Here is a 27,382-nt window from a genome sequence, read left to right as displayed (position 1 = left end):
AATCTTCAAAACCCTAGCTGCGGCTCTGCCTCTATATAATCAGGCCACCGCAAGGGATTGAGATGGGCATTATTTTTCAGATTTCTCCTTGTTCTTCCGCCGTCTGCTTGGATTCAGGTTCCTGCTAAATTATTTAATCCTTGAATGACTCCGATTTAGAACATTAGAGGTTGAAAAGCAGGGATTGTGTGTATCGGCGTAGTGCTAATCTCAGTGCACTCTGTTCCGAAAGAGTTCCCTGCAACATCAAATCCTCAAGGGAAGGTGGGCAGTTGTGATTCATCTCCCATTGATTTCTCAACAATCACCTTCCCTACATCACATTCCTCTCCCTCTTTTAATTCTAAATTACTCGAATCGAATCCAATCCAAACCAAAGATTTTTCAACATTGAATTACTAAAACAACAACGTCACACACGATTGTTTGGATCCCCTAAACATCAGTTCGCAATCGCCACTGGTTTTTGTTGGATATTTGTTTTGATTGTTTCGAACATTTTTAGGGTTCATAATGTTTTAAACGAAGAAAATGTGGACAAGCATTGTGATCTTCTGATTAACCATTGATTAAATCTCAAAATACAATGAATTTGATACAAAAGGAGAATTATACAGCTGCAATGTTTACCATCAAAGGCATAAATTACGGCACCATTATCTTCCAAATATTCTCTAATATATTTTGTTCTTAACTACAATATTCTCAAAAGTTACAAGCATAAAAAACCAAAGAAAAAAACAGAGAGTTACATATGTTTTATGTTGATGGCAAATCATATTTATTTATTTAATTTTTATAAAATGTGTTAAAATATTAATTTTTATAATATTTTAAAGCGACAAGATAAAAAAAAAAAATGATTCGAAATTATCAAGGAAAAAGGGAAAAAGATAAAAAGTGATTCTAAATTATCAGAAAAATATTTCCAAATTTCAACGGCCGAAAAGGGACCCATAAGTATGGCGTATTTTATTTTTTGAAAAGTAATATTTATTCTTTATTTTTTGTAAAGGTTTTTGTTTTGGGTACTAAAATAATATATTTTGTATTCAATTTAGCTGTGTTAATTGAAAAATGGTGGTTCCCCCCACCAACCAAATGTGTATGCGCATCCATCTGCTACCATGTGTTCTTCTTTTTGACCAAACATTCTTCTTTTCAAAATTTCATACGAAATGAAGGATGATAGCGACCCTTTCTTCCTATGTGGATCTTTGGATGCTTATCTCTTATCTTTTTTGAGCTTATCCCTTACTTTTCAAACCTCAATCTATTCCTTTTCATACCATCCCACCATACCCCCACGAGATAACCAAGAATCTTATGAAAACGAGCCTATTTCTAGAGTTTGGAGAAAGTCAGAATTTAGTTTCTATAGTCTTAGAATTTTGTGATATAACTTCAAAAATAATAACTTCAAAAATAATCTTTATAATTTGATAAAACGATCGTAGATTATCTACTGATCCTAACATTTAAAATTATAAAAACTAAATTATGTAAGTGTATGGAGTTTATGTGCTTTCATGCCTCATGGTTGACATTTATGCTTTTGGGTCTTTGGTGGTTTGGGAATTCTATGCCTTTTCATGTGAGACCATCAATTACCCTGTCTTTTATTTATTTATTAATTTAAAATAAAAAAAAATAAGCAACAACTTGGAATTTTCTCTCGCTGCCTATAAATGTTCCACAAGAAATGTCATAGACTCAAAGGCTGTTTGTGTTGAAAGGGTTATCTTATATATATAAATATAAATACATCAAAAGCTTATCCCATCAAAGCATCCTTTATCAATTTCTGGTTTTTTTTCTCTGTTTCTCTCTGTTTGTGTTGCTGCTGTTCTTCATCTTCTGCTTCTTGAATATGGGTGGATTGCTTCATCAGCCTTGTTCTGTTGCTCTGTGCAAAGGGTTCCATGAAGAGTTGGAAGATGATTGGGGCAAGGGCGGTGAGTATCATCACTACAACCTTGCCTCTTCCACATCTTCCTTCGAAGATTCAAGCAATTCGTCGGATGATGCGTGTTCATCCACTTCAAATTCTTCATCTCCATCCAATGGAGCATTGGAGGATTTTACAGAGCTTTTTGCCCAACTCCCAATCAAGTAAGTGTTGTTGTGTTGATGCGATGCTTCCAATTCCCTTTCCTTCCATAAAAGAATTCAAATTTGTAACGGCAACCACTGTTTGTTTGTGTAGGAGAGGACTGTCCATGTTCTATGAAGGGAAATCCCAGTCGTTTACATCGCTATCAAGTGTAAGAAGCATAGAAGACCTTCCGAAGAAGAGAAGCCCTTACAGCAGTAGATTGAGCGGATGTAAGAGCTATGCAGGAGGGTTGGACACCCACAAATGTGCTGCTTATACTCTTCCCAAGGCTCCCAGTTTTAAGAAGGCATCATCATCATCATCATCATCATCCAAGAAGATCTCTGTCTCTTGTCCCGGTTATGAGAGGCAGTGATTTGGTTGGTTGGTTGTGATAGCCTTCCATTTCTGTGTGTATATGATGTCTGCGTAGTAGGTTTACAACATTAAATTGGCCCATTATTGTTGGGAGTTTTGGTTTTACAATAGGGGAATGATTGATATTAATCTAAACTATTATTGAGTTCAGATGTTTGTTGAAAAAGGAGGAATGAATGTTAATAACACAACTGGATACAGAATTCATACGCGTAGAAACTGGAAAATTAGTACCCTTCTTCTGCATCATAAATGAATTGATGAGCAATTGGTTTAGATATTTCAAATTGTTTTCCATTTTGCTGATCAAACCTTAAACAACAACAATTCAAACCTATGAAACTTGTGAATCAAATTTGTCAATTCAAGTTATATATTTTTTTTAATTGAATAATAAAATAATGAACAAAAACATGAGTTTATCAAATTAACCTTAAAGTTGTAAGTTTATCAAATTCAAAGGTGAATATAAGTGAGTAGTAAAAGTAAGGCTAAATTTAGATGAACAAACAAACAAACATGATTTTTGTCATTTATGTAAAAGAAACAAAAACAAAAGTAAGAAATTGATCGAGAAATTATGAATTTACAGGAACACTCTGATTCAATCTTTCAAACTTGTCTCAACAAAAATCAGAATTCATCAAACCCTTCATCTCCTTCAATCCGATTACAACATTTCTGCATTCTCACGCCACTGGTGCTGTTCCTGCCTCCCATAATCTCATTCAACGCCACTCTGTTCTTCGTCCAACCCTCCGCCCTCTGTTTCGGCGCGCTTCGCGACCTCGATTTCGCCTTAAACGATTTCGTACTCGCCATATAATTCGGAAAATTCGTAAACGGACGGAAAAACCCTTCGCCGTACACCACCCTTGCCGGCGTCGCTGTTGCCGCCGCCGTCGTCCACCCGTAGTTCCGCACACGCGGCGTGCTCTGGGCTGTCGACATTCTCCCACACTCCTCTCCGCCGGTGAAACACCACTCCCCGCCTGAGAATCTGGCCGGCGACGCCATTGTCCAGAGGTACGGCGACGGCCGGTCGTCGGCAAGCTCCGAGAGGAGATTGTTGAAATGACGGGACCTCGATTTGGGTTTCTGGAATAGTTTGTCGATTTCCACGATTTTGGGGTCTTCGATTTCGTCCGAGAAAAGAAATCTCACGTCGCCGATATCCGGAGACTTTTCCAGCAGGGATTTGTTCTCTTTGTTGTTTGAACGACGAGCTCGTTGCGATCGGACGGTGGTTTGTGCTCGGATTAGAGCTTGCATGCTCTGTAATGTGGCGGCTGCTCGTTTTCGAACGAGAAAGCCTCTAACTAAAGCTTGTAATTTGACCAAACTTCTTAATGCTTGAAGTGCCTTCCTTGCCTGCAATCAAATTTCAAATTTCAAATAATTTAAATATAATTATTGGGGAAAAGGATTATTAAACCAAAAATTATGAAACCGATTGATTTACCAAAAAGCCTCTGAAAACCTTTTGAATTGTGAGAGCAGCCGAAATCAGTTTCCCTCCATTGAACAAACCACCTCCTCTAGTTTGGTTGGTAAGCATAACAACCGCCACCGCCGCTTGAGCCGCCGCCACAGCAGCATCAGCAGCAGCAGCCGATGCTGCTGCGACAGCGATCGCATGCTCATTACGCTGTTCCTGTGCAGGACAAGATCTCTGCCAATCAGCATCCGCCATTCTCGGCGGCGGTGGCAGCTTCGGAACTTCGCCGGTGAATTCCTTCCCGGATTTTGAAAAACTGCACCGATTCCTCTCTTGGTTTTCACCATCGGCAGGTAAACATGAATTGTGATCGGCATTCTTGTCTCTCCTCATTCCCAATAAGGCCCTAAACAATCTCATCGCCTTTCCCATTCTGACTTGGTGAGATTCTTGTGTTTTCTGATGTGTTGTGTGTGGATATCATATTGCCTTTTGAATACCCTCCTCCTCCACCTCCTCCACCTCCTCCTCCGTTGGAAATTAATCGGAGAGAGAGAAAATTGAGTCAAAGACAGTAAAAGAATTACACAGAGTTTCACTATAATTGTACTGCCCTCCTTCTTTTCACTCATTTCTAATCATATTACCCTAAATTAAATCATAATATTAATACGCATCTAACTCATCCATTATTCAACTCAATAATTCACAAACCAATAATACTTCACTATTTCATTCATATCTATAACCTATAATTTCTTCTTTTTTTATATATATAAAAAAAAACATAGCCTATAGTTTGTTTAAATCAAACCATAGTTTAAATTTAATTACTCTCATACCTTAATCTCCAACTATTATTATTCATTGAAGGCGCCAAATTTTTTCAGACAATCAAAGTCAATAATTGAGTTTGGGTCGTTGGATTAGGGGACCAAATAGGGCACACTTGATCACACACATCATAATGATACTATAGGCCCAATGTGTTCGGTGTAGCCCATTTTTTTAGGGGGGGCATCAGCTGGAGTAAGGTAAATTCGCATTCAATTTTTATTTAATTTTCCTGAAAAATTACAGATATTGTTTTTATGTTTGAATATTACATTTCAAACGTCAAAAGAGTCGAGAGAGAATTTGAACTTATAATTTATTTCGAATTCACTAGTCTAACCTCATTGGAGTACGACAGCTAAGATGATTATTCGAATAGAAAGAGTGAAGATTTGACCAAATTAAGAAAATCATGTGATATAGATTTTAAAATCATATGCATAAAAGGTCAGGTTAATTGTGTTGGCTGTGAAAACACTAATTGATTTCAATGATATTGAATGCTAAACGGTAGGACATTTACATTAGTGTAGGAATTATTTAAAACATCATCAATTTAGAGTTATGGTAATGCTAATAATTGAGTGATATAGGAAGGTAGATTCATAGGTTTTGACCCCAATTTGCATTATGTTGCCCATCCTCGTGTGCAATAACCTTCAAAAAAAAAAAAAAAACATTCACAACTAGTACTATTCCATATTAAGATAGGAGAGGCCATCTGATAGTGAATCAAACAAAAAAAGGACCGAAGTTGATGGCATGGTCGACATGAGCTTGAGGTCGAGACCGACCCAAGGGTTGGCGTGGTCGGCCACACATTAATCACAGGATGCAATGTTGTTGTCAAAGGGTAAAGTAAGAAATGTTCCCACCCCTAACCACTCATTGAGAAGTGAAAAGGAGTAGACTTGTTGGTCAGTTTTTGGGCCCAAAGTTAGGCCAGTTCTGAATGACAGTGACACAACTGATGGATGCCACCACATCCCTTTGTTCCCATTCCATATGCCCTTCTTCTAACCATCTCCCTAATGCCCTCTTCCTTTTCCCAACTCGAAACCCTTTTCAGATACTACACGACTACGTCTCGAAAGTTAAAATGGAATCGATTCGTTCTTGAAGTACGCTGACCTGAACTTTTGTTTGTAGTTATCTTAATGTTTAATCTTATCCTAGTGAGGGATTTATATTAGAACACCAAATGAGTGGCTAATTTAGGCGATGGGAGATTGATTTGATTGGATTTTACATTGCAATTTCAGAAATTACAAAATGAAAAGCATAACCCCATTGGTGTATGGGGATGATGATGAAAGCATGAGTGATTCTATCGTCTCTAAACCTTCACCTTACAACTTAACTTCTCTTCTGCGGCCTCGAACCAACCACTGTAATCAAACAAATCCTGTGTGTGTAAGTGATGGCATCAAATCAGGAAATAAACAAGAATGTTGGTTTGGTTGTGTTTCAACTCACCACTCAACGCTGGCAATTCAGAGCTCTTCAGCACGCGCAGCCTCTTCACCGTGGAAATGAACATTCTGCGACACAGGGACAGGAGATTACAAAACGCTTCTACTGTTATGTAGGTAATAAAAGGATGTGCAGAGAGTTATGCTTACTGCCACGGCACATCGCCAACAAGAACTCTGTCGCCTTCGTTGTCCTCATAAACAAGCGTATATTCTCCACTTCCATCCAGCAAACCCGTGATTGGTTTCTCTTCTTCTTGCTTCTTCAACACGCCACTGCCTGACGAATCTCTTTGAGCTGCACACACACCAACAAATTTCAGAACACGAATCTCCGAATGAAGCTAATAGGAAAGTTTGAACAATTCTTGTGGAGATTACCAGCAAGTAAGGCTCGGAACAGTTCATCAACAGCAGACGAAAGTCTTTGATAGTTGTCATAGGCATTGAGATCTATCTTCCTACCAATGGGAACTCCATCCATATTGATCTTCACAAACAGTCCCTTCCCACCAGCTTCGACCCGTTTCTCCCGGGGAGCCGGGAGCTTGCTCGGGGCGGCATCCGAGGACTCCACTGCAGGCTTCTCAAAGCTGCTGCTTCTGAGGTTTCTTCTCGAGGATCGAATTGGTGGCCATCCCACAACTGGAGCAGGCGCAGTCCTTTGTATTTGTTCACACAGTTACGCAATTCTTATTAGTGTATTTCACTACCTAATTCTTTGAAAAACAGAGCATTCAAAGTAAAGTAGATATTGACAACATCCGCTGTTCATCAACTTGACCCTTACAACCCAAATTCATTCACTTATCTAAATTCAGAAATTGAAACAAAAGTTAGCTAAAAAAAGATTCTTGTTAAGGGAAGCTTTGATTAAGACTAATGCCAAAAAACAAACAGACAAAGGAAAGGAAAGATAAGATTAGACCCATTTTTCAATTACCAAGTGGAAAGGATTAAAAAAGATGCAAGGACAGGACATGGACCACAAGAACACAAGCCTGTCATAAGATGACCCTTCGTCCTTTTTACACATGCTTCGAGTTTCAACAGCCATGAAAATAATACCAAACACCAAGAGAAAGAGAGGGTGTACCTTTTCTGAGAAGTGTTAGAAACAGGTGTGTTAGCAGAGGAAGGAAACGATTTAGCTTCAGCATTTTGTAAATCTCCCATTTTAGAACAGAACCCTGAAAATTTGTTGGGTTGAAGCTTTCCAAGGAAATTTGCAGACGACGGCCACGGATTCTCGGAGGGAGAAAATTTAGAAGAAGTGGGAAAATGGCCAAAAGAGAGAAGAGAGTCATTTCTTTCTTTGCGGGACCAGTCGGCATCTCCAGGCAGGCCAAGCGTCAGCTCAAGCTTCTTGTCGTCGGAGGTTTGCGTTTTTCCGGTGACATCTACGGCGGAAAGCCATTGGCGGTGTTTGGGGATCAAATCCAACAGCTGAGGACAATCCTCGTCTTTCTCAGAACACCCATTCATCTCCATTGAAAGATTTGGGGGTTTTTGAGGAAACCCAGATGGGAGAAATCAGGAAATACGAATTGGTATCCTTTCTGAATGAAATTGGTGGAGAAAATAGGCAAGAAAACTGAGTTGGAGAAGGAGAGAAGAGGTAAGAAACAGAGGCAGTTATTAGATGAAAGACCAAAACAGAACCCAAATAAAGTACCCGAATTACCTGGTGAAATCTTGAAGAAGAGATGATAAAAAAGAGGACCCAGATCTCAAATCGTGGAAAGAAAGACGAGAAGAGAATGAAAATAGGCAGCGAAGCGAAGGGTCGAAGAGGATATATATATAATGAGGAGAAGGAGAAGGAGAAGGAGAAGGAGAAGGAGGAGGAGAGAAGAGGAAGATGAAAGGAGATTGAAGGAGGAGAATGTATTTGAGGAGCAAAAGAACCCAAAAGAGGGAACAGTATATAGAGCATTATTATTCACTCAATCAAAACATGAAAAAAAACAAAAATATATATTGGTGGGTTACTCAGCTGAGGAAGCAAGGCGTGCTAAAAAGATACTCTCCTCATCTCTCTCTATCCAAAAAGTTCCTTTCTTTCTTTCTCTGTGTCTCTATGCAATGCCAGTAACCAGCAAGAGAAGAAGAACAAAACAAACAAACAACCCAACCATTACCCAACATGCCTGCTTTTGTGGGGGAAACACTCCATCAATCTTCAAATTAGCTTCAACTCAACAACACATTCTTATAATTTCAAATCAAATACGAGTTTACTAAACCCTTAAATAAATCTGTATCCATTATTACTTCAAACTCTCAAATTGGCAGAGCCTTCTCAAATACTGTACCCTATGCGGCTCACTCTTTTTTTTTTTTTTTTTTTTTTTTTTTTTTTTTTTTTTTTTTTTTTTTTTTTTTTTTTTNCACGTGTCAAGTGGATATGAAAGCGGGGGTGTTGAGCACACTTGGTAGTGCTGTCGTTTTGTGTTGTGAGCCGCCCGTGATTCATCTCACTCTCTCACCTCCGACCATCCAACAAGCCCGAGGATGGATGCCTTCAGAACGCCAAGTCAGCAACAATTATTGTCATATTATAATTGCCTTATGCCACGTCAATAATTATTATGCGATTTGACGCAGCCGTACTACAACCCCCACTCACCCCCTTTGCCTTTGCCTTTGCCTTTTTAACTTACCACTTTTCTTCGCCTTTTTCTTATACTCGCGTGCCTTCAACTTTACACGTCACCTTTAAATTCTAAATTAGGTGGATTAACCTACATTAATTTAAAAAAAAAAAAAAAAATTAAACTATTTTTGTAAGAAGGGAATGGACGGTGATGAGGAAGCAAGGCGTGGAGAGAAGGTTAAATCAGATGGGGTAATGATTCGGTAATGTAAGTAAGACAAGAAGTCAAATCAAATCAAACCATCCAACCTTTTTTACTTCATGGATTTGGGTTCATCCCAACGGTTTGATTCTTCACAATCATATTTTCTTTTCTTCCACATATTCCATCAATATTCCATTTTAATCAAAAGTAATTAAGAGTATTAGTATTATTAGTATAATTATAATGTTTCCCACTTATGTTATTCTTATCTTTCTCTTTCATTTTTTTTTTTTTTGTTTTTGCTCATAAAAGCAGGCGCCGCTATTTTGCCCAATATTTATTCATCAACTATAAAGTAATAATACGGTGGGATCCATCCTCCAATCATTTTTAAAAATGGTTAATGATAATTCAAATGATATTATTACTCAAAGTTTCCTCATTTTTATTGCACTTTCTTTACTTCTTACTTCAATGTGTTTAAAGCAGTCCATTAATATTAAATGTATTAACTTTCTTCCACTTTTTAAGCTTGTTGTATTGTGATAATAATTATTAGAAGCATGAGATTGGAAGTTAAAAAGGTGCAAAGGAATTGAGGAAATAAAGGGTAACCATGTTGATCACAACCACCAAGGATGCCTCTCTACTCAATTATAGTGCCTCTTTTTCAATGCTCTTTCTTCATCGTTTCTTCCAATGGGTACCTACATTTCTAATTATTCATTATTTAGGTCTACTTTTTTATTTGATTTTCTTCCACTAATTAAATGGGTATGAGATAAAGACGCTCAATTATATATAAAATTTAAAATAAACTAATGGGTAAAAATAAAAAAAAAAATTGATGAAATAGAATGGAGTTGGCTAATGGCTTTCACATCATCTATCTTGTTTGTCCTTCCTTCTTCTTTATGGAAAAGAAAAAAAAGCCGTTATGCTCGGAATTGGAAGTGATTGGTAGCATTATTTATATATACTATGCTCTATCAATCCCCACTTTCCCCTATATATAGGTACGCCTATATATATATATATATACACACACGTCCATCATCATCGTATAACTCAACTATTTATGACATTACATCATTGGACACAAGGTTAGAGGTTCAAACATTCACTTACTACAAAATATATATAGATTCCTCTTTGGCTTTTTCTTTCGATCTTCCTCTCAAAGTTTTTAAAACATGTTTGCCAAGGAGAGTTTTGCAGACTCTTATAAAAAATACTTAATTTTCCTCTTCAACTGATGTGGGATCTCACAATCCACTCCCCTTCGTGATCCAGTGTCATCGTTGGCACACCACCCTGTGTCCACCCCTCCCCCTTCAGAGCTCTACATTCTCGCTGGCACACCACCCAATGTCTAGCTCTAATACCATTTGTAACAACCTTATCCACAGCTATCGTTCTCTTTGAGATTTTCCTTTCATGTTTTCTAAGTTTTTAAAACGTGACTACTATGGAGAGATTTTCACACTCTTATAAAAAAATTTCGTTCCCTTATCCAACTAACGTGATTATACAAATTTAGGCGGATGAGCATGGTATAGTATGATTACACTGAGCTAATAAATATTTAGGCAAATAAAAAAAATTATAAGAATCTTGTTTGTTTACTAAAAGAATTGGATAAAGAAAAAAAAATGAAATGCTTAAAAGTAATAACAAATTATAATTGAAAATTGCAGAGTTCATGATTATGTGCATTGTATTGTAAGCATTCCCAATCTCAACTGCCCAGTCTTCTTTTTATTATTTAATTAATTTTTTGAAGAATATATTTTTTTTAATGATTAAATAATGTATTAGATAAGTTATAATCACAATAAAGTCTTTATGGGAGAATGAGATCGTGGTCCATATTAACTGTGTTTTTATAAGTTTATAAGATCTCAAGGTAGTATATTGAATATAATAATAAAAAAATTTAATTAAAAAGATTTTATGATTTTAACATTAAAAAAATATGAAATTATGTATTATATGCAAAAGGCATTAATATTCCTGGAAATGTCCTACAACCACTCTCATTTGGGGCACCCTCCCATAAAGGCAAACCGCACATGCCTTATTATAACCTTTTTTAATTTTTCGTATTAATTTTATATCATCTGCCAAAAGCCAAAAGATGTTTGGGTCACACATTGCCCAATTATTATATGAATATTTAATGTGGTAAATCATTAAAGCTTATGGTATAATTAAAGAAATTATGAACATCAAGCATAATTTTAAATAAATAAAAAAAAAATCTAAAATTGGCCCATGAAGTATGGGCCTTAATTGTTTGGCCCACTGGAAAGGGAAGGGGCATTGGGCTTCAATTCAACCAAATGGGCCACTAGAAATGCTCCCATCAACAATTCGAACTTAGTTAGTTAATATTCATTAATCACTTACTAACTTAAAAATAATTACTTTTACCACTTCTAATCAATATTCATTAATCATTCACTAACTTAAAAATATAATATGATTTTTTTTTTCTTTTTGTATTAGTTATAGCTAGAAAATATAATATGATAAAAGGTAAATTGTTTTATAAGGGAAAAACAAGTGCAAGCCGACAAAGAACATTTCCCATATGGAAAAAGAAAACACTCACCCAATGTTCCACAAGCTTTGATTCATAATTTTGTCCAGACAGACAAGAAAAAGACACCCTCCCTTGTCTTTATTATCCACATATTACCAAATATTATTAGGTTGTCTTTAATTATAATATTTGTGTATACACATGCACGTTATTGAAACATATATTATTAGAAGAGCAATGATTAATGGTGGGTTAATAAGAATTATTAATAACATAAAACAATGAGCAACATTAAGCCAATTATTGCTAATTATTAGTGTTACGTTAAAAAATTGAAATTATTATTTTAACCCTTCGAGGGTTATTGCACGTCAACTAAGTCCGCAGCGAAAACGTAATTTTACAGTTGTCTGTAGTCCACGTGCGGGCCACCCAGTCAATTCTCTCAATACGCTTTATTTATCTTTTTCCCTTTTTGGAATATAATTTGGTACACAAATATAAAAAAAAATTGTTCAGACCTTCAAATAACAGCGGCGCCGATAGATATTGTCCATTTTATTTGGATTCAAGATTTAGTTAATTTTGAAACTTAGTTTGCCGGAGAATGAAAGGGTGGGAGTGAAGTGGATTTTAGGGTTAGGGCTAGGGGTGAGGATTGACGAGTGATTGGGTCCAAGACAACAGATGGGTGAGTTGTTTGCGGGGGCCCATTTCCAACTGTCGTCTTTCTTTCGCCAGCTCTTCTCCCTGCCCCCACTGGCATGGCACCCCATTTACATACTCTGTACAAATGAAAAAGAAAAAGAAAAAGAAAAAGAAAAAGAAACCCTCTTCTTTCTTGCCTTTCACAACTGCTCTGTTTCTGCCCTTTTCTTCACTTCTTTCCTCTGTTCTTCCTCCCTAAACCCCATCATTCTTCTTCTTCCATTTTCTTTCCACCTCTTCTCCTTTCAATTGTTTTCTCCTCCAAGTCTTCACTTTATTCATTCATTCAACTTCCCAGTCCTCTCTGCTTTTTAGTTGGCTTGTATAAAGATTATGATTTTCTTGCTTGCTTCTGTATTGGGTTTCATTTTCTGACTTACCCACATACTGTTTTTTCCTTTTTCTTTTCCTTTTCTGTATGGGTGTGCCTTGAATTTTGATCGACCTTTGTCTGCCATTACTTTCTGTTCTTCACTGTCCAACTCACTATCTTTATCCCCCTAATTTTGTACCTGGAATTCTATGTTTTCGTCCATGAATCCTGTGCGAATTCGCACTTTGTTCTTTCTTCTCTACTTCTCCATTCTTCTTCAGCATCATTCCCTCTGTTCCTCATCTCCCTCGCCCTTAGCTTGTACGGATACAACCCGGTTATGCACCTCGTTTCTGGCTTTTAAGCCTCAGCCAAATCAGACGCTCTCTGTGATCCAGAGTATGTTCGACGTATTGCCTGAAGATGTCACTGTCGAAGGCAATGGCCGGGACTATGTGTTCATCAGGAAGAATTGCTCCTGTGCCTCTGGATTGAAGAAATACATCACCAATACCACTTTTACCATCAAATCGAATCGGGGTTTTGTGTATGACATAGTCTTGGAAGCGTATGATGGGCTTGCGCTGTTGCCCAACACCACCCGAATGGCGAGGAACGGCGCTGTTGTGTCTTTGCGGCTGTTTTGTGCCTGTTCAAGTGGGCTGTGGAACTATTTGATGAGCTATGTGATGAGGGATGGCGATACCATTCAGTCTTTGGCTAGCCGATTTGGGGTCAGTATGGATAGCATTGAGTCGGTGAATGGAATTCAAAATCCCAGCAATGTCACTGTGGGTGCTTTGTATTATATTCCCCTGAATTCGGGTTCGTGTTTCTTTTATCGAAGTAATTTTATTGAGTTATGATTTCCATTGCCATTTTTCGTTTAACTTGTGAATTTTTGTAGTTCCTGGTGATCCTTATCCATTGGAGACCCACATTTCTCCTGCTCCTACTCCTGCTCCTTCCTATTCTCTCAACAATTTCTCAGGTGGATATGAAGAACTTTGCTTTGACATTTCTCATTCAGACAACATGTACTTGCTTCTTGCATACTTTTAGGAAATCATCCTTAAAGTCAACTAGTTGATGTAATTGTGTCTGGGAACAATATTAAACTTGGTGGTCCTTTGTTTTTGAGTTAAGTCAAATCTACTGACTTAAATTGAAGATTATATCTAGTGATCTTTCAGAGGAGCATTGACTATGAAATTCGTGTAGAACTTCTATTTGGGAGGAAGCACTGCAGTTCTTCTAGATCCTTTAGGTTGTCTGTTTCCACATGTTCTTTGTTTGCTGCTGCTTATTTTTCAACTCGATCACTATTATGAAATCCTTCCCCTCAAGTATTGGCCTTACATTCAACTTCTGAGTTCTAATCACTGCCTACTTTTGTTATGAACTTAAGAAAAATTGTGACCCTATTGCATTATGAATTGCAGATAATGCTGAGAACTCCAAGCGTCATCCTCCATATATATGGATTGTTGGAAGTTTGGGAATTATTCTTGTTCTGATTTTATTAGGCATAGGAGGTTATGCTTGTTGTAGGTGGTCGAAATGCTTTTCTAGATTAAGGAGTAGCCACTCCAAGGATCCTGGTGCCAAGGTTTCACACAAGTTCCATATTCTTGGGAAGTCAAGTTTCTGCTGTGCTTCAGGAAGGTATATTTGCTGTAGTTCTGCAGATTGGAAACAACCCAGCATGGAGTCGAGCGATAACCAGAGTGCAATTCCAAAAGGTAACTAGAAGCACAGTTAATAGCCTATGCAGCAATTCATTATACTTTAGTTGCTTCAACCTTTGTTTGCTAAATTACTCGAGAGATGTCTAACTGTTACTTGAATCTTCTTTCATGAAGCTATTGAGAGCAATGTATTCAATGTAGACAAACCTGTGGTTTTCTCCTGCGAAGAAATATTTTCCACGACCGATGGTTTCTCCGAGTCAAGTCTGCTTGGCCATGGAACTTATGGTTCAGTGTATCATGGCATCCTGCGTGACCAGGTTTGTGGTTATCTACCCTGACATCTTCAAGGCATTCTACTGGACTAAGGATATCGGTTTTGTTGGTTGCCTAACGCAACGAATCTGACGTTTTAGGAAGTTGCTATAAAGAGAATGACTGCAACAAAAACTAAAGAGTTTCTGGCAGAGATGAAAGTCCTGTGCAAGGTTCATCATGCAAACCTGGTAACCTTGTAGTTTTCATGAATGCTGATGTATTTATTTCCACTAGGTTACAATTCGAAACCTTGACTTTTGCTTGGTTTTCTTTTTTCAAGGTAGAATTGATTGGTTATGCAGCCAGTGAGGCGGAGCTGTTTCTAATTTATGAATATGCTCAAAAAGGTCCACTCAAAAGTCATTTACATGATCCTCTGAACAAGGGTAAGATGCATTTTCACTCCATTAATCAAATCATTCCCTAAAGCTTTTATCTTTTGTGAATTTCACTATTTCCTTAGATCTTGTAAGACTATCTGTTTAGTTTATGTGAAAAGGTTAATCATGCCGCTTGTCATCGTGTGTATATTAATCATTCACGTTAGTCTCCTAATTACAGGTCATACATCACTCTCTTGGATTATGAGACTCCAAATTTCTTTGGATGTTGCGAGAGGTCTCGAATACATTCACGAGCACACTAAACCTCATTATGTCCATAGAGATATCAAGACAAGCAACATCTTACTTGATGGCTCATTTAGGGCGAAGGTGATATTTAAAGCACCCTACAGTTCTATCTGTTGAATTAGGCAAAGTAGCTTCCACTGAAATCCTGCTCTCCTTCTATGCTTAGATTTCTGACTTTGGGTTGGCCAAACTTGTTGGAAAAACTAACGAGGGTGAAGCTACAGTAACGAAAGTTGTGGGTACATATGGCTATCTGGCTCCTGAGTAAGTGATGAGAATTTGAAGGATGTATATTTCTTGACAATATCTGTTTGAACTGTTTCTTTCTCTAACCCTCACTTGTTGTAGATATTTGAGTAACGGACTTGCTACAACTAAAAGCGACGTGTACGCTTACGGTGTTGTTCTTTTTGAGCTTATATCGGGAAAGGAGGCAATCATACGAACTGAGGGCACGAGTTTGAAAAATCCTGAAAGACGTTCGTTGGCATCCATTGTAAGTTTTATGATGCTGGATATATATGGTACTTTGGAGATAAATGTTTTGTGTAGAAGTATGTGCATTTGGTGCTCTAACCTTTTGATGCATTTTATGCAGATGCTAGGTGTTCTTCGTAACACACCTGATCCTATGAATATGGGAAGTCTAAGAGATCAAGTTGATCCAAGTATGATGGATTTGTATCCTCATGACTGTCTATTCAAGGTACATTCATTCTGAGTTCTTCTATCAGTAAAGCCGATGAAACTTCAACATTCAAACACGTTTCTCTCAGTGTTGGATTGCGATGCTGATTTGTGTATTTATGATGATGTGTTTGGTACACTTGTGTTGTGTGGTAGGTGGCGATGTTGGGAAAGCAGTGTGTGGATGAGGATCCCATGTTACGACCGGACATGAAGGAAGTGGTGATATCGTTGTCACAGATCCTACTGTCTTCAATAGAGTGGGAAGCGACTCTAGCTGGTAACAGCCAAGTTTTCAGTGGTCTTGTCCAAGGAAGATAAGATAGGTTGTGCCGTCTACTTTTGCCCATTTAGCCTCTCCCCTCATTCATCTTCCTGCAGAGCAGCGCCTGGCTCGAATGCACTCGGTAAAGTCATGTTCCTGGATGGGGCTACGGTGTTGAATACTCTTCCTCTCACTTTCTAAAAGCCCACAACAAGTGCATTTATTTTGTTTGAATGTCTGCCATCAGGAGTAGGAAACGCTACAATTTAAAGTGTAACTAGTGTTAAAGTGTAACAGTGTTGGATGTATATTACTTCTCTTGCTTTTGCTTTGGATGAACACTAAATAAAAAGCACAGAAAAAGGCCAAGGAGTTATGAGTCTCCTTAAAACAAACTCATCCCCATGCCCCCACATTCAATTCCATAAAATTTACACTAAAATTTATTTATTTTCTTAAAATTCACAAATCTACTCCTTGTTTCGCAATATACAAATTTAAATTTATATCGAACAGATCAGTTATTTTTTTTAAATTTTAAATTTGTCTCGAGCCTAATATATATAAAATTCAAATTCATGAACCATTTACTAACTTATAATTTTTTTTTTTTTTCATGTAAAAACTTGTAAATAAATAAATATACATATATATATATATATATATACTTTTTTCTAAAATAGAAATGGGCTTTGAACAAAGCCCAATAGAGTGCGTTGGCCCATTCTATTTTGCACTAATGAAGCTTTCATTGTAGATTCTGGAACGTTGTACAACTACAAGCACGTAAAAGCCCGCCATTGGAGAGATTCAAAAAGTGGGAGAGAGAAAATTTTGCGGGTTTCCGAAGGGGAGGCTTCCGGCGGCGATTAGGATGCCGATGAGGGGGAAATCAGGGAAGAAGCCACTGAGGGATGTATCGAACCAAAAATACGGCCGAACTTCCTCCAAATCTGTCGCTACTGCTAAGAGAAAGGAAGATGATTACAAGTCTAAGGTTGAAGAGCAAGATGATGCTCTCGATCGTCTTCTTCTGGTTCAGTCCGATCTCTCAGCGTTCACTAATCAGGTATCTCTCTCGAACTAGCCTCCTTTTCGAGAATGGGTATTCGCTCTGATTCAACTATCTGCGTAACTTTTGTTCTGTTCATCTTGATTTTCATGTGTGGATTGGTTTCATAATGGTGTTTCGTTTGGGTTGATTTCTGTTTCAAAATGGGGGAGAACGGAAGTGAATTAGACAGGGCATAGTAAGCAATGAACTTGTTTCTTCAAGACTTTTGTTCTCTCCTAGGTAATAAGGAACAACACATAAGTTTAGAAGGGTAGATTACGTACATATGAATTCTAGGAATTAATGAACTTAAAGGTAATTGTGTGTTCTTAAACTGGGCGGTACACAATTGCACCTATTTTAAGATTCTCTATAATCTTTGTGGTAGTTGGTTTGGTTCTTCTTTTTATTATGTTGCATAATTTCATCTTACCGTACTGGATTGGCAGACTGATGAACTTGTTGTGAAAGCATTTGAACTGAAGGAAATGGGGAAACAAGGGAGGAAACAGATCGAATCTTTCACTCATATCTTATCTGATATGCTATCTTCTTTGAAGGTAATTTTTCAATTTTCATTAAAACTGATTTTATATTGCAACTCCATTCATCCTGATAGCTCGTGTGGATAATTTTCTTAAATCCAGCCATGGGTTCCCAGACTTCAGAAGGTGCTCTCTTCTCCATCAAAAGGTATTGATGGTGATATAGAACAACCCTTGTCTAGTGAAAGCAATGTGATGGTTAACGATACGGAAAACAGTGTTATTGACAGCCCAGACCAAGCTGAAGTTCGAGATCTGATCTCTCCTTCACCCCTCGTATCATGGCGTGCTGGATGCAATATTGAGAGAGGAAGACAATTGTTTTTACTCACACCTCTTCCTATTTCTAAATCACTCTCATCTAAACATGTGAAATATTCTAAATCTGCACTTAGTGGAATGACTTCGAGCATACTCGAGGGCGCACAACCATGTTTTATTGCATGTGGAGATTTAAACGAGAATGAACTTGAAGGTAAAGTACTTGAGCCTGGTAAGACTTCTGGTCCTGATTTAACAACACTAGGGGAGAATCTGCTTGAAGGTAATGGAATTGCGCCAAGTACTGGTAAGCCATCTGGGTCTAATTTAACTAAACTGGGGGAGAATTTGTTAGAAGGTAATGGAATTGCGCTTAGTGGTGTTGAGCCTTCTGGGTCTGATATAGCACAAGTTGAGATAACTCATCAGCGTGGATTTGCTTCCCCACCTATGTTATCAAAGAAAAATTGCTCTATGCTAGTTATGACTCCCTGCTTAAAAATGTCGCCACCAAAATCTTGTGTGCTGCTCGAACCCATTTCTGAGTCGTCACATAAAGACAAAAAAATGGTTTATAAGGCCACACCTTTTCCCGTTGGAGTTCAGGATTACTCCTCTGGCGGTGACGCTTCTGATGGACTGGCTTTCAAGTACCCAGAACTCTTGGGAATTCAACAGGCTCACAAATTAGAAATTAGAAAGGAGGTTGAAGCCTCACCAGACTGGTTTATGTCACCTCCAAAAACATGTGTTTTACTGGAGCCGTCTGATTTTCATTCAGTGAAAAGTGCTGCTTGTTACGGATGTCACGAAGCAAAGAAATCTTTCGGCGACGAAGGTATTGTTCTTTTTTTCAATTACCACACTTCCCTGCTCATGAATCAGTTTAGATTCTGTTTTATTATATAGATAATTTTGATTATATCAATGTCGCGTTTGGCCTATGATTTGTGATACGTTTCTGACTAAAAAAATTTACATAAAGGTCCAGTTGGGGTCAGCTTGCCGCACATAGATAGCACTCCCATGTTGAAGGAATGTGAAAGTGTATTTCGGGTTGGCAAACGTGCTGGAGAAGAGACTCTTAAAAAAGAACTCTGGCTGAAATTTGAAGCAGCATCAGCCAATCCATATCGTTTTGATCAAGCTCTTCAAACGACATCAAAGAAAGTTTTCCTGGACATGCTGGACGAGGTTTCATGTGATTAGTTGCGGAACTGCTGTTACAACTTGGAAGTGCGAACCGGGAAGGGCATTGCATTAGATGTTGCGCTTGTGCATTCCTCGGCCAGGTGAAACAATCTTGTAAATTGTACTCTTCTGTACCTTAAAGGTGCGTAGAAAGATAAACCCTGTAATGATGCTGGAAAAGAGCATGCTCTCAAGTGTAGGAGGCTACATTTTGCCCATAAGCATGAGCAAAAGCTGTATACAATGGTTGTAAAGATCATTCCAGTGTCATCGTACTGTAATGCACACGACATTCCACAGATATTCTGAGCATTTTATATGAGCGTATTTGAGTAAATGAGTCGGTATAAATTAAAGATTTTGGAATATTTGGGCTCTGATTTATACATCTATCTTTAAGCTTGCCAAGTATAATCTTTTCTTATGATCGTTGATGTTGGACAACCTCTCAGCTTGGATTAGAGATGCATGCACCTCCTTGCTATTTCAAAAGCATCCTATATTGTTTGACTAGTGGACAGACAGCTAATTGGGAGAGAAAGATTTGTACAAAAGGGCGAACACTTGCTTACTTTCCATTTACCAAGAAGTTAAGACAAGGGGCTTTGAACAACTTATATGCATGAACTCCATAAGCTTGCTAGGAAACTTAACAACTAAAGTTTGAAGTGCTAGCCTTTGGTTGCCCATCATTCTTTACTTGGGACGACTTGCAACTTGACTCGGACCAGCTTGCCTTTTCAGCTGCTCAGAAAACAACACAAATTATAGTAAAAATCCCAACTTTTTGCTTCTTTTTGTCAACTGAGTAGTGAGATATAAACCTGAAAGTAAGCTTCGAACTTCTTTCTCAGAGATGTATGTTCTTTTTTCAGTCGCTGGAAAGTCCTAAAGCATCTTAACATGTTTACAGAAGGCATCAGAATCAGTATTAAAAAACTACCATATATGCTCGTAGGTTAATCTGAGTGTAATCGTGATGAGGTTAAGAAAAAGATAATACCCTTCTCCACTTCCAGCCATACAGTATTCCCTAAAAAGTGTGCACTGATCTTTCACCTTTCTTGCTCCAATGCTGCATCATTCATGATTAAGGACGAAACATGTTTTATTAAAGCCGACAGCGAATATAGCTAGCTTTATGATTAATTATTGTTCTTATTCTTTCTTCTTTTGTGACTTTACCTTGAGATACTTCCCTTGAACTGTTGCATATAGCTATCCAACTGATTGAAGTCTAGAGGGCTCTTCTTTCTGCACTGAAATTGATTTGTTAGAATGGTGATCATTACAACTACAGAAGGGAAAGAGTTTGAGGTTCTGAATTTACTTACAATGCTTGCTCTAAGTTCAGGATTAATCTTGACGAGTCGCGGAAGCATAGAGTTACAACTTCCTCAACAAAGTTTGGGTTAGCATCATCTTGCAGCTCCTCCAACTGAACGAATTGTTCATCAAGGAGTCCCTGAAGAGAGCAATATCTGGTTTTAGTGCTTTACATCAATAGATTTCATAAAAGATGTTAAGGAAAATGGATGCTTAAGTGAGATAAAAAGGACCTGATCAAAGAGTGACTGTCTCATGCTGTTGATCTGCCTCAACAACTGACTCCTTTCCATCTCAAGCAAAATATCAAAGGGAGAAAACAGAACAGAGTAGGAAGATTATGGAGTGGTGATGAGTTTAAGTTACATAATGGTTAGGATCCAGAGGTTTATAAAGAGGAGAAACAAGAGAAAGGAGAGAAGAATAGAGGGAAGCAGTGCATGTAGGCCAGATGCTGAGCTTTAGCATCTGAGCCTCCAAGAGGAAGACTGTAGGAGAGGAGATGGCGGCTGTCATATTCCCCCAGGTTTAGAGAAACTTAGAAGAAGTTGCCAGATTTCAGTCATTCGTAGCATATTCCATGCACATACCATATTTAGGTTTCAATAAGAATATATCTTCATTTAGAGCCTTTCGGCTCTTTACGCACTAACCATAGTATTCTGTAACACCACTAATAGAGAGTGCAAGAGCATCAGGAGTTTCCTCCCGTTCTTCTGCCATTCCTATGTGAGAAAGATGTGCACAGAAGAGGTGTTTTATAGTGTCACATCTGCAGCTTCTTTTGGTAATGAGCTAAATATTTAAAGAGCAGTGGAATATAGTGGGAGACAAAGGATCAGAATATTTCACATCATTATCTCCTGTAGTTGTTAGCTTAGAATCTCACTCTGGACATTGATATTACCCTTCTACACAAAAATGCATCTTTATTTCACATCCAAACAATCTGAGTGAGTTGCAGAGTAATGGCTTAATGTTTAGTATTCAACAGAAATCTCCAACAATAAACCATGAATCTACTTCAGATTTTGAGCACAAGTTTCCATTCAATTTCATGAAACACTTGTAAGAGTTCTTTTTTCCACTTCCCTTTTCTTCTTTTCTTCTTTCTTTTTCTTTTTCTCACAACTAATACAAACTATAAACTGATTTCTAAACAACCAAGTAACTTACATAACAAAAGAAAGTAATACAAATTGAAGATACATTATCAGAAAATAAACGAACGACACAACACGGCACAGCTACGAGAGACATCGCAATCTACCGATAATTTTGATAGCTAGGACTGTACATACAGCTCTCAGCATATTTCACCAGATCTTTAGGTTGAGGGTGGCGAGTGGCCAGACCTATGAGACATTGAATGATTAGCAAATTGTAACTCGTTGAAAAGTTTGGGAAAAGGAAATGAAGTTGAAGACTCACCAAGTTCATAAGCTTTTGCAGCCACACTAGCAGCAATATGTGCTGAAATCTTTCTGATGTTGGTAAATGGAGGATAGATGAGTCCTTTGTTGTAGTCGTCTTGGGTCACTTGTGAAGCCAAGGCTTCCGCTGATGGTAATAAACAAGTACATTAATATGCTAGGAGGGATCGAACCCCGACTCGATAAAAACGATGACTTAAACATAGCAATGGAAAAAAAGTCCCATCTTGCTAGGCTTATGAGTACTTACAGGCTGCTAGAAGCATGTCGTCATGAACACGGATTGTGCCTGACATAATCAACCCCAAACCCAATCCAGGAAAGATGTACGCATTGTTTGCCTGCATTGTCGTAAAGAAATCACCATAGAATAATGTTAACACCCAAATCTTGATATACGTTAAGCTTATTAGACAGAATTGAATTGAAATGTGGAACCTGGCCAGGCACAAACGTCTTCCCCTTGTAGTTTACTGGGTCGAATGGGCTCCCACTTGCAAAAATGACACGACCCTGAACAAAACAACCCAACACAATGTCATACAAAATGAATATGGAGGAGGACAACCTATGGCAAAACTGAGGCAGTTGAAAAATTGCCATTGTATTTACCTGACTCCATTTATAAGCTTCTTCAGCAGTACATTCAGATTGGGAAGTAGGGTTGGAAAGAGAGAGAATGATAGGTTTCTGCAACAAGTTAACCAATTCATGATCTGCTTATACTCTTCTTAAAGTAAAAAACAAAGGAGAAATCAGTTAGATGGATTCAATACCTCATTGATCGAGGCCAAAGTCTCCACGACTTCTTTAGTGAATGTTCTTCCAACGCCTGATGTTCCAATCAAGACAGTCGGTTTGATTTCCTGATGTTAAAACAGTAAAAAAAGAAACTTAATACTTCGTTCAAGTTTATGAATATGCATTTGTGGAGGTAAATTTGACACACCTTAACGGCATCTATGAGTTTCCTAATAGGTTTGTGTTCATGAGCCCAAGGTTTCTTGAAATGTTGGAGCGTATCCTTCCTAGAACTTACAATCAGCCCCTGAGGAATGAACAAAAACAAGTAATCAGAAATCACAATTTCAAAAAACTTAATGAATGTGAATACCTCATAAAGCTTGATGAATTAGTTACCTTCGAATCCACGAGCCAAATGTTTTTGCGGGTCTCTTCCAAGGGAGCATTGGTCTACACAAAAGACTAGCCCTTGTTAATTAAGTGAAGATTAACCAAATAAATTTCGAACGAAGTATGAGGAAAATCTAGAGTCTAAAATGACTATTCATTTTAACCTGTTTTGATATCTCAAGGGCTATGAGCTCTGCAATTCCAGTACCAGCCTGAGACAATGAAAGGAACACCAAACGTTAATATATTACGTCAAAACTAGGAGGAACATTTAAGGTGTTGGACATGAATCAATATGGACATACTTCTCCAGCACCAAGGAATAAAAACCTATGGTCAGCTAAGGATCCGCCAACAAATTTTAAAGCTGCAATGAGCCCAGCAAGGACGACGGATGCTGTCCCCTGAGATTCAATGCGACAAAGATATCAGAGATAAGTTGGTTGAAATTATATAAACAGTAAAATGAAAAGTCCAAGGTTCTAACCTGAATGTCGTCATTAAAGACTAGATGAGTTGCACCGTATTTTGCTAGCAAGTCGAATGCATTGTGGTTTGCAAAATCTTCAAACTTCAAAACGTGAAAATGGAATTAGATGAATATTAGAATGATTAAGAAAGAAAAGATTAGATTTTCCCAACTAATCAAGTATGTGTAATTATGGTAAAATACCTGAATGAGTAGTTTCTCCCCATAGCACTGCTTGACCGCAGTCATGAATTCATCTATAAGTTCCGCATATTCCTATATCGAGTAAAAGCATCCCACTTAAGCTTGGAATGAAATGAATAAAGCTTGTCACCTTAAACTATAGATGCAAGATACAAACCTGCCCAGTAGCTCTCTTTTGCCTGAGTCCAATGTAAAACTCATCATTCAACAACTCCTCATTGTTCGTACCGACATCAATGGTCACAGGCAAGCACTGAAATTTTTGATAAATTAGATATTGAGACAACGAGAAAGGAAATGAAGCAAGCAAGGTTAGTTTCGAAAATCAATTATATAGAAGAGTAGGATGAGATCGTATAGGCACTCACCGCTGAAGGAAAAACGCCCCCGAGTGCAGTATATAAAGAGAGTTTTCCAACGGGTATGCCCATCCCCTAAAATAATAACATGGATTTGCTCTGTGTTAGGATCATTAGATTCAATAACAGACAAGAAGAAAGAGTTCATCGCTCAATCTCAAGCTTCAGTGGAGGATCATCATTTTAAATACTTGTAAACAAGTTTCATTACGAAAGAGTCGCAAATGGAATTAACCTGACATCCAAGGTCTCCTAGCCCCAAAATTCTCTCCCCATCAGTTACTACAATGACTTGAATGTTCTTCTCAGGCCAATTCCGCAAAACCTCAAGGATCCTCCCCCTGCAAAAGAAACTTGATCATTTCAACACGAAAAACCAAGAAAGAAATGCATCACAATCAAGAAACGTACTTTTCTTTCAAACTGATGTAAAGACCCTGTGGTTGCCTGAAGATGCTTCCATATTTCTGGCAAGCTTCACCCACGGTGGGTGTATACACAACTGGGAGTAATTCTTCTACATGATTGATAAGGAGATTGTAAAACAGCTTTTCGTTCCTCTCCTGAAAAAGGGTACAGAAAAGGTTGGTTATAAGACAAACAGTACTGAATCTGATATGCAAAGTATCAATCTTGGGAGAGAAAACCTTGTTCAATTTCATAATAAGTTCCACTGATGTACTTACAAGGATTGATGAATATATTAAGAACGTTGGTTCAACAAGGTTCACAATTTTATATTCAAGAAGATGAAATCCAAAAATTTAATCAAGAATCATTTGAAATTCCTACTAAAAAAATGACATCAATAAATGGCTACCTGAAGATCCATCATAGCCATGTACTTCTGCAATGGCACCTGATATTGACGAATATTGTGTAACATCTTCTTTACCTGGAAAGTTGTTCCAAATAGTTTCAAGAATCAAAAACTAGGTTTTGTAAAGTTTACAATGCGCCTGAATGGTATCTCAAGTGAAAGAGTAACCTGAATATTCTGAGCAACAACCGCCGGGGGTAGCAGACCGCGCAAGTAGTGAGCATCTCTTTCTTTCTCAGTAAAAGCAAGCCCCTTGTTGTGGCGTGGGTCTCTCAATAAGTTATATCCACTGAGTTTCCAGCGAAAAACCAACACAAGGAGAAGAAAAAGAATCAGCTTTGAAAGATTGAAACAAAAGACAGCAGAAAAGTGAGAGAAATAACATAAAGAAATTTCTCTCAAGGGTTTGCAGAGTTCAAATAAGTCAGCAGGAAATCACAAATCAGCAGCTATATGAAATGTAAACTCAACAAATAACATATAGGTCTAGAAGATTATCAAGAACACTACACCAATATAATATGATGCAAATTGCAATCAGTTAATTCCTATAAAATTCAAAAACTAAGTTAAGATTATAATATAAGATGACACAAGCTTAAAAGGGGGTGAATAAATTAAACAAAAAAACAAAAAAAAACAAAAAATTGGGGATCGTGATTTTCACCTTGCAACAGAAACGCTCCAAGGTGTCATGATTTGCTCCTCTGTGGCGGCGGCGGAATCATCAACATACGCATCCTGAGCCCAGCTGCTGGCGGAGGATTTGGGTTCCACCTCGACCACCGGCGACGGTGCCTTGGCAATTTCATTCATAGTGCTGTTCTCCACGACAACACTGCCGCTTCGGTCGCCGGCTCGGCCATTCGAGTCCATCGACACCACCTTCAGAGACACCGGATGCCGTCTTCCGGTGCCGGAAGAAGTGGAGCAAGCTCCAGAGACACCCATCTGGGTCTGAGAAAAAAGAAAAAAAAAAGATCGAGCAACATTGAACGAATCAGAGAAATCCCGCAAAAATTAAAACGACCCAGATACAAAAACATAAAACAAAGGGTGAAAAAGTAATGGAATCGAATTGCAATACCAGGAAAGTGGTTCTGTTCAAGGAGATCATGGTGAAAAGTGATTGTGGGGAAGAGGAAGAAATGGGGGGATTGTTGAAGTAAGGGTGTGAAGAGAGAGAGAAAAATAGAGGATGAGGAAGGAGAATGGAATGAGAATGTGAAGAAAGAAAGGTGTCCTCCGGTTTCTCCGGTTTCTCCTGCTAAATCTGTCCTCCCCTCTCTCTCTCTCTCTATAAATCTGTTTCTCTCTCTCTACTGGTTTTTGTTGAAAGCCTAGGCTGGGAAGAGAATGCAAAGTTGGGGAAATGGGAAACTTATAGGAAGCTGAAAAAAGTGTGTATTTATTTATTATTTGAATTAAAAAGGTTTGGGCAAAGTTGATGGCCTACTGAATTTGTCAAAACAACAAACTAAACCCATCTATAAATTAATAATTTTGAAGTATAGGTTAAACAATGAACAGAGTAAGATTAAGCTAATCTAAGCAGGGTTAAGGAATTAGGTGGTGAAGGTGGAATGAAGGAGAAAGGATCCAGTGCCGCGAATTTAGACGGCAAAAAACTCCCCACATTTTGATGCTTAATCTCCCCCTCACACTCCACCCTTTCACCAGCTTGGAAATTCAGAACCATTTTTCCTTTTAACTTTTTATTTTTTTATTTTTTTATTTTTTTATTTTTTTTATTTATTTCTAAACAGATAATTCCACCCACTAAAATAAGAAAAAAAAATGTAAAAAATTTCATGAATAACGTGGGTAATTTAATTAATTTTTTCTTTTTTCTTTTACTATATTAAGTTTTATTATAATAATTCATAACNGTACACGTGGACAACATGCTGTGTGCTACTATGACCGTCGGTAACGTTAAGTAAAAGGTGGACAAGTTGATAGAGAAGAAGAATACATTGAATTGATGAAAATAAGGGGGAAACAAAAATAAAGGTAGTGTGGGCCTCACTATGAGGGTTTGATATAATAACACCACACATTTCGCATCAAACTACAACCATATATTTTTTTCCCTAACATTTATGGACCCATTTCTACCTCCTAATTCTCCGTACCATTCACATTGATTGAAGGGAATCATGAAACATTCATTTACAAGGGTGTGAAGAAGCTCGAAAAGAAAAATTTTAAGAGAACAAAATATATTAACGGTGAGCTTGACTATTGCAAATGGTATCAACGTTGTGTAGTGTGCTAACGAGAACATTGAACCTCGAGTGACAATAGATTATGAGATCCCACATTGATTTGAGAGAGAAATGAGTAATAGGGAGGACGTTGGGCCCTAAAGATGGATGGACTGTGAGATCCCACATCGGTTCAATAAGGGAA

The 27,382-nt window shown here is 37.8% G+C and overlaps 7 protein-coding genes and 1 non-coding gene across 11 annotated transcripts; 4 read left to right on the top strand and 4 right to left on the bottom strand.

The window, feature by feature from the left end:
- Positions 1 to 174: 174 nt before the first annotated feature.
- Positions 175 to 321, top strand: LOC111789461. Its single transcript, XR_002814359.1, has one exon. It is a non-coding gene; the product is annotated as a small nucleolar RNA snoR135 (small nucleolar RNA).
- A 1,381-nt stretch (positions 322 to 1,702) lies between these two features.
- On the top strand, positions 1,703 to 2,684 carry LOC111788696. Its single transcript, XM_023669138.1, has 2 exons — positions 1,703 to 2,112; positions 2,207 to 2,684. The coding sequence occupies exons 1-2, from the start codon at positions 1,871 to 1,873 to the stop codon at positions 2,469 to 2,471; spliced, it is 507 nt and encodes a 168-aa protein (XP_023524906.1). The 5' UTR covers positions 1,703 to 1,870; the 3' UTR covers positions 2,472 to 2,684.
- Positions 2,685 to 3,009: 325 nt separating this feature from the next.
- Positions 3,010 to 4,411, bottom strand: LOC111788692 (protein IQ-DOMAIN 14-like). The gene is made up of 2 exons (XM_023669131.1): positions 3,936 to 4,411; positions 3,010 to 3,844 (listed from the first exon to the last, which is right to left on the bottom strand). The coding sequence occupies exons 1-2, from the start codon at positions 4,341 to 4,343 to the stop codon at positions 3,107 to 3,109; spliced, it is 1,146 nt and encodes a 381-aa protein (XP_023524899.1). The 5' UTR covers positions 4,344 to 4,411; the 3' UTR covers positions 3,010 to 3,106.
- A 1,538-nt stretch (positions 4,412 to 5,949) lies between these two features.
- Positions 5,950 to 8,170, bottom strand: LOC111788694 (auxin-responsive protein IAA26-like). Of its 3 annotated transcripts, none has more exons than XM_023669134.1 (6): positions 7,902 to 8,170; positions 7,314 to 7,776; positions 6,599 to 6,879; positions 6,368 to 6,515; positions 6,222 to 6,286; positions 5,950 to 6,133 (listed from the first exon to the last, which is right to left on the bottom strand). In XM_023669134.1, exons 2-6 carry the CDS (start codon positions 7,706 to 7,708, stop codon positions 6,102 to 6,104), a joined length of 921 nt encoding a protein of 306 aa, XP_023524902.1. In that variant the 5' UTR covers positions 7,709 to 7,776; positions 7,902 to 8,170; the 3' UTR covers positions 5,950 to 6,101. The 3 variants fall into 3 exon arrangements, with proteins under 3 accessions (XP_023524902.1, XP_023524900.1, XP_023524901.1); XM_023669132.1 differs by having other exon boundaries at positions 7,314 to 7,811; positions 7,902 to 8,166; XM_023669133.1 differs by having other exon boundaries at positions 7,314 to 8,170.
- Positions 8,171 to 12,402: 4,232 nt separating this feature from the next.
- LOC111788686 (lysM domain receptor-like kinase 3) lies at positions 12,403 to 16,569 on the top strand. Its single transcript, XM_023669121.1, has 11 exons — positions 12,403 to 13,409; positions 13,492 to 13,575; positions 14,027 to 14,326; positions 14,447 to 14,592; positions 14,689 to 14,778; positions 14,871 to 14,976; positions 15,152 to 15,303; positions 15,389 to 15,486; positions 15,571 to 15,718; positions 15,821 to 15,928; positions 16,066 to 16,569. The coding sequence occupies exons 1-11, from the start codon at positions 12,794 to 12,796 to the stop codon at positions 16,228 to 16,230; spliced, it is 2,013 nt and encodes a 670-aa protein (XP_023524889.1). The 5' UTR covers positions 12,403 to 12,793; the 3' UTR covers positions 16,231 to 16,569.
- Positions 16,570 to 16,936: 367 nt separating this feature from the next.
- On the top strand, positions 16,937 to 19,562 carry LOC111788679. Its single transcript, XM_023669113.1, has 4 exons — positions 16,937 to 17,243; positions 17,678 to 17,788; positions 17,876 to 18,872; positions 19,020 to 19,562. Exons 1-4 carry the CDS (start codon positions 17,049 to 17,051, stop codon positions 19,241 to 19,243), a joined length of 1,527 nt encoding a protein of 508 aa, XP_023524881.1. The 5' UTR covers positions 16,937 to 17,048; the 3' UTR covers positions 19,244 to 19,562.
- Positions 19,553 to 21,289, bottom strand: LOC111788680 (histidine-containing phosphotransfer protein 4-like). 2 transcript variants are annotated; one of them, XM_023669115.1, is made up of 6 exons: positions 20,785 to 21,289; positions 20,560 to 20,690; positions 20,411 to 20,479; positions 20,229 to 20,300; positions 20,050 to 20,113; positions 19,553 to 19,969 (listed from the first exon to the last, which is right to left on the bottom strand). In XM_023669115.1, the coding sequence occupies exons 1-6, from the start codon at positions 20,842 to 20,844 to the stop codon at positions 19,922 to 19,924; spliced, it is 444 nt and encodes a 147-aa protein (XP_023524883.1). In that variant the 5' UTR covers positions 20,845 to 21,289; the 3' UTR covers positions 19,553 to 19,921. The 2 variants fall into 2 exon arrangements, with proteins under 2 accessions (XP_023524883.1, XP_023524882.1); XM_023669114.1 differs by having other exon boundaries at positions 20,050 to 20,122; positions 20,785 to 21,283.
- Positions 21,290 to 21,505: 216 nt separating this feature from the next.
- LOC111788678 (NADP-dependent malic enzyme-like) lies at positions 21,506 to 26,374 on the bottom strand. The gene is made up of 20 exons (XM_023669112.1): positions 26,058 to 26,374; positions 25,638 to 25,927; positions 25,139 to 25,259; positions 24,971 to 25,045; positions 24,562 to 24,713; positions 24,386 to 24,491; positions 24,160 to 24,225; positions 23,949 to 24,044; positions 23,792 to 23,863; positions 23,606 to 23,689; positions 23,424 to 23,522; positions 23,283 to 23,330; positions 23,125 to 23,178; positions 22,934 to 23,032; positions 22,761 to 22,850; positions 22,597 to 22,674; positions 22,423 to 22,497; positions 22,235 to 22,325; positions 21,983 to 22,111; positions 21,506 to 21,906 (listed from the first exon to the last, which is right to left on the bottom strand). Exons 1-20 carry the CDS (start codon positions 26,085 to 26,087, stop codon positions 21,818 to 21,820), a joined length of 1,944 nt encoding a protein of 647 aa, XP_023524880.1. The 5' UTR covers positions 26,088 to 26,374; the 3' UTR covers positions 21,506 to 21,817.
- Between the last annotated feature and the right edge of the window lie 1,008 nt (positions 26,375 to 27,382).

This window comes from Cucurbita pepo, chromosome LG02 (assembly GCF_002806865.2).
Source record: "Cucurbita pepo subsp. pepo cultivar mu-cu-16 chromosome LG02, ASM280686v2, whole genome shotgun sequence".
NCBI lineage: Eukaryota > Viridiplantae > Streptophyta > Magnoliopsida > Cucurbitales > Cucurbitaceae > Cucurbita > Cucurbita pepo.
This window is presented reverse-complemented; position numbering and strand designations above follow the sequence as displayed.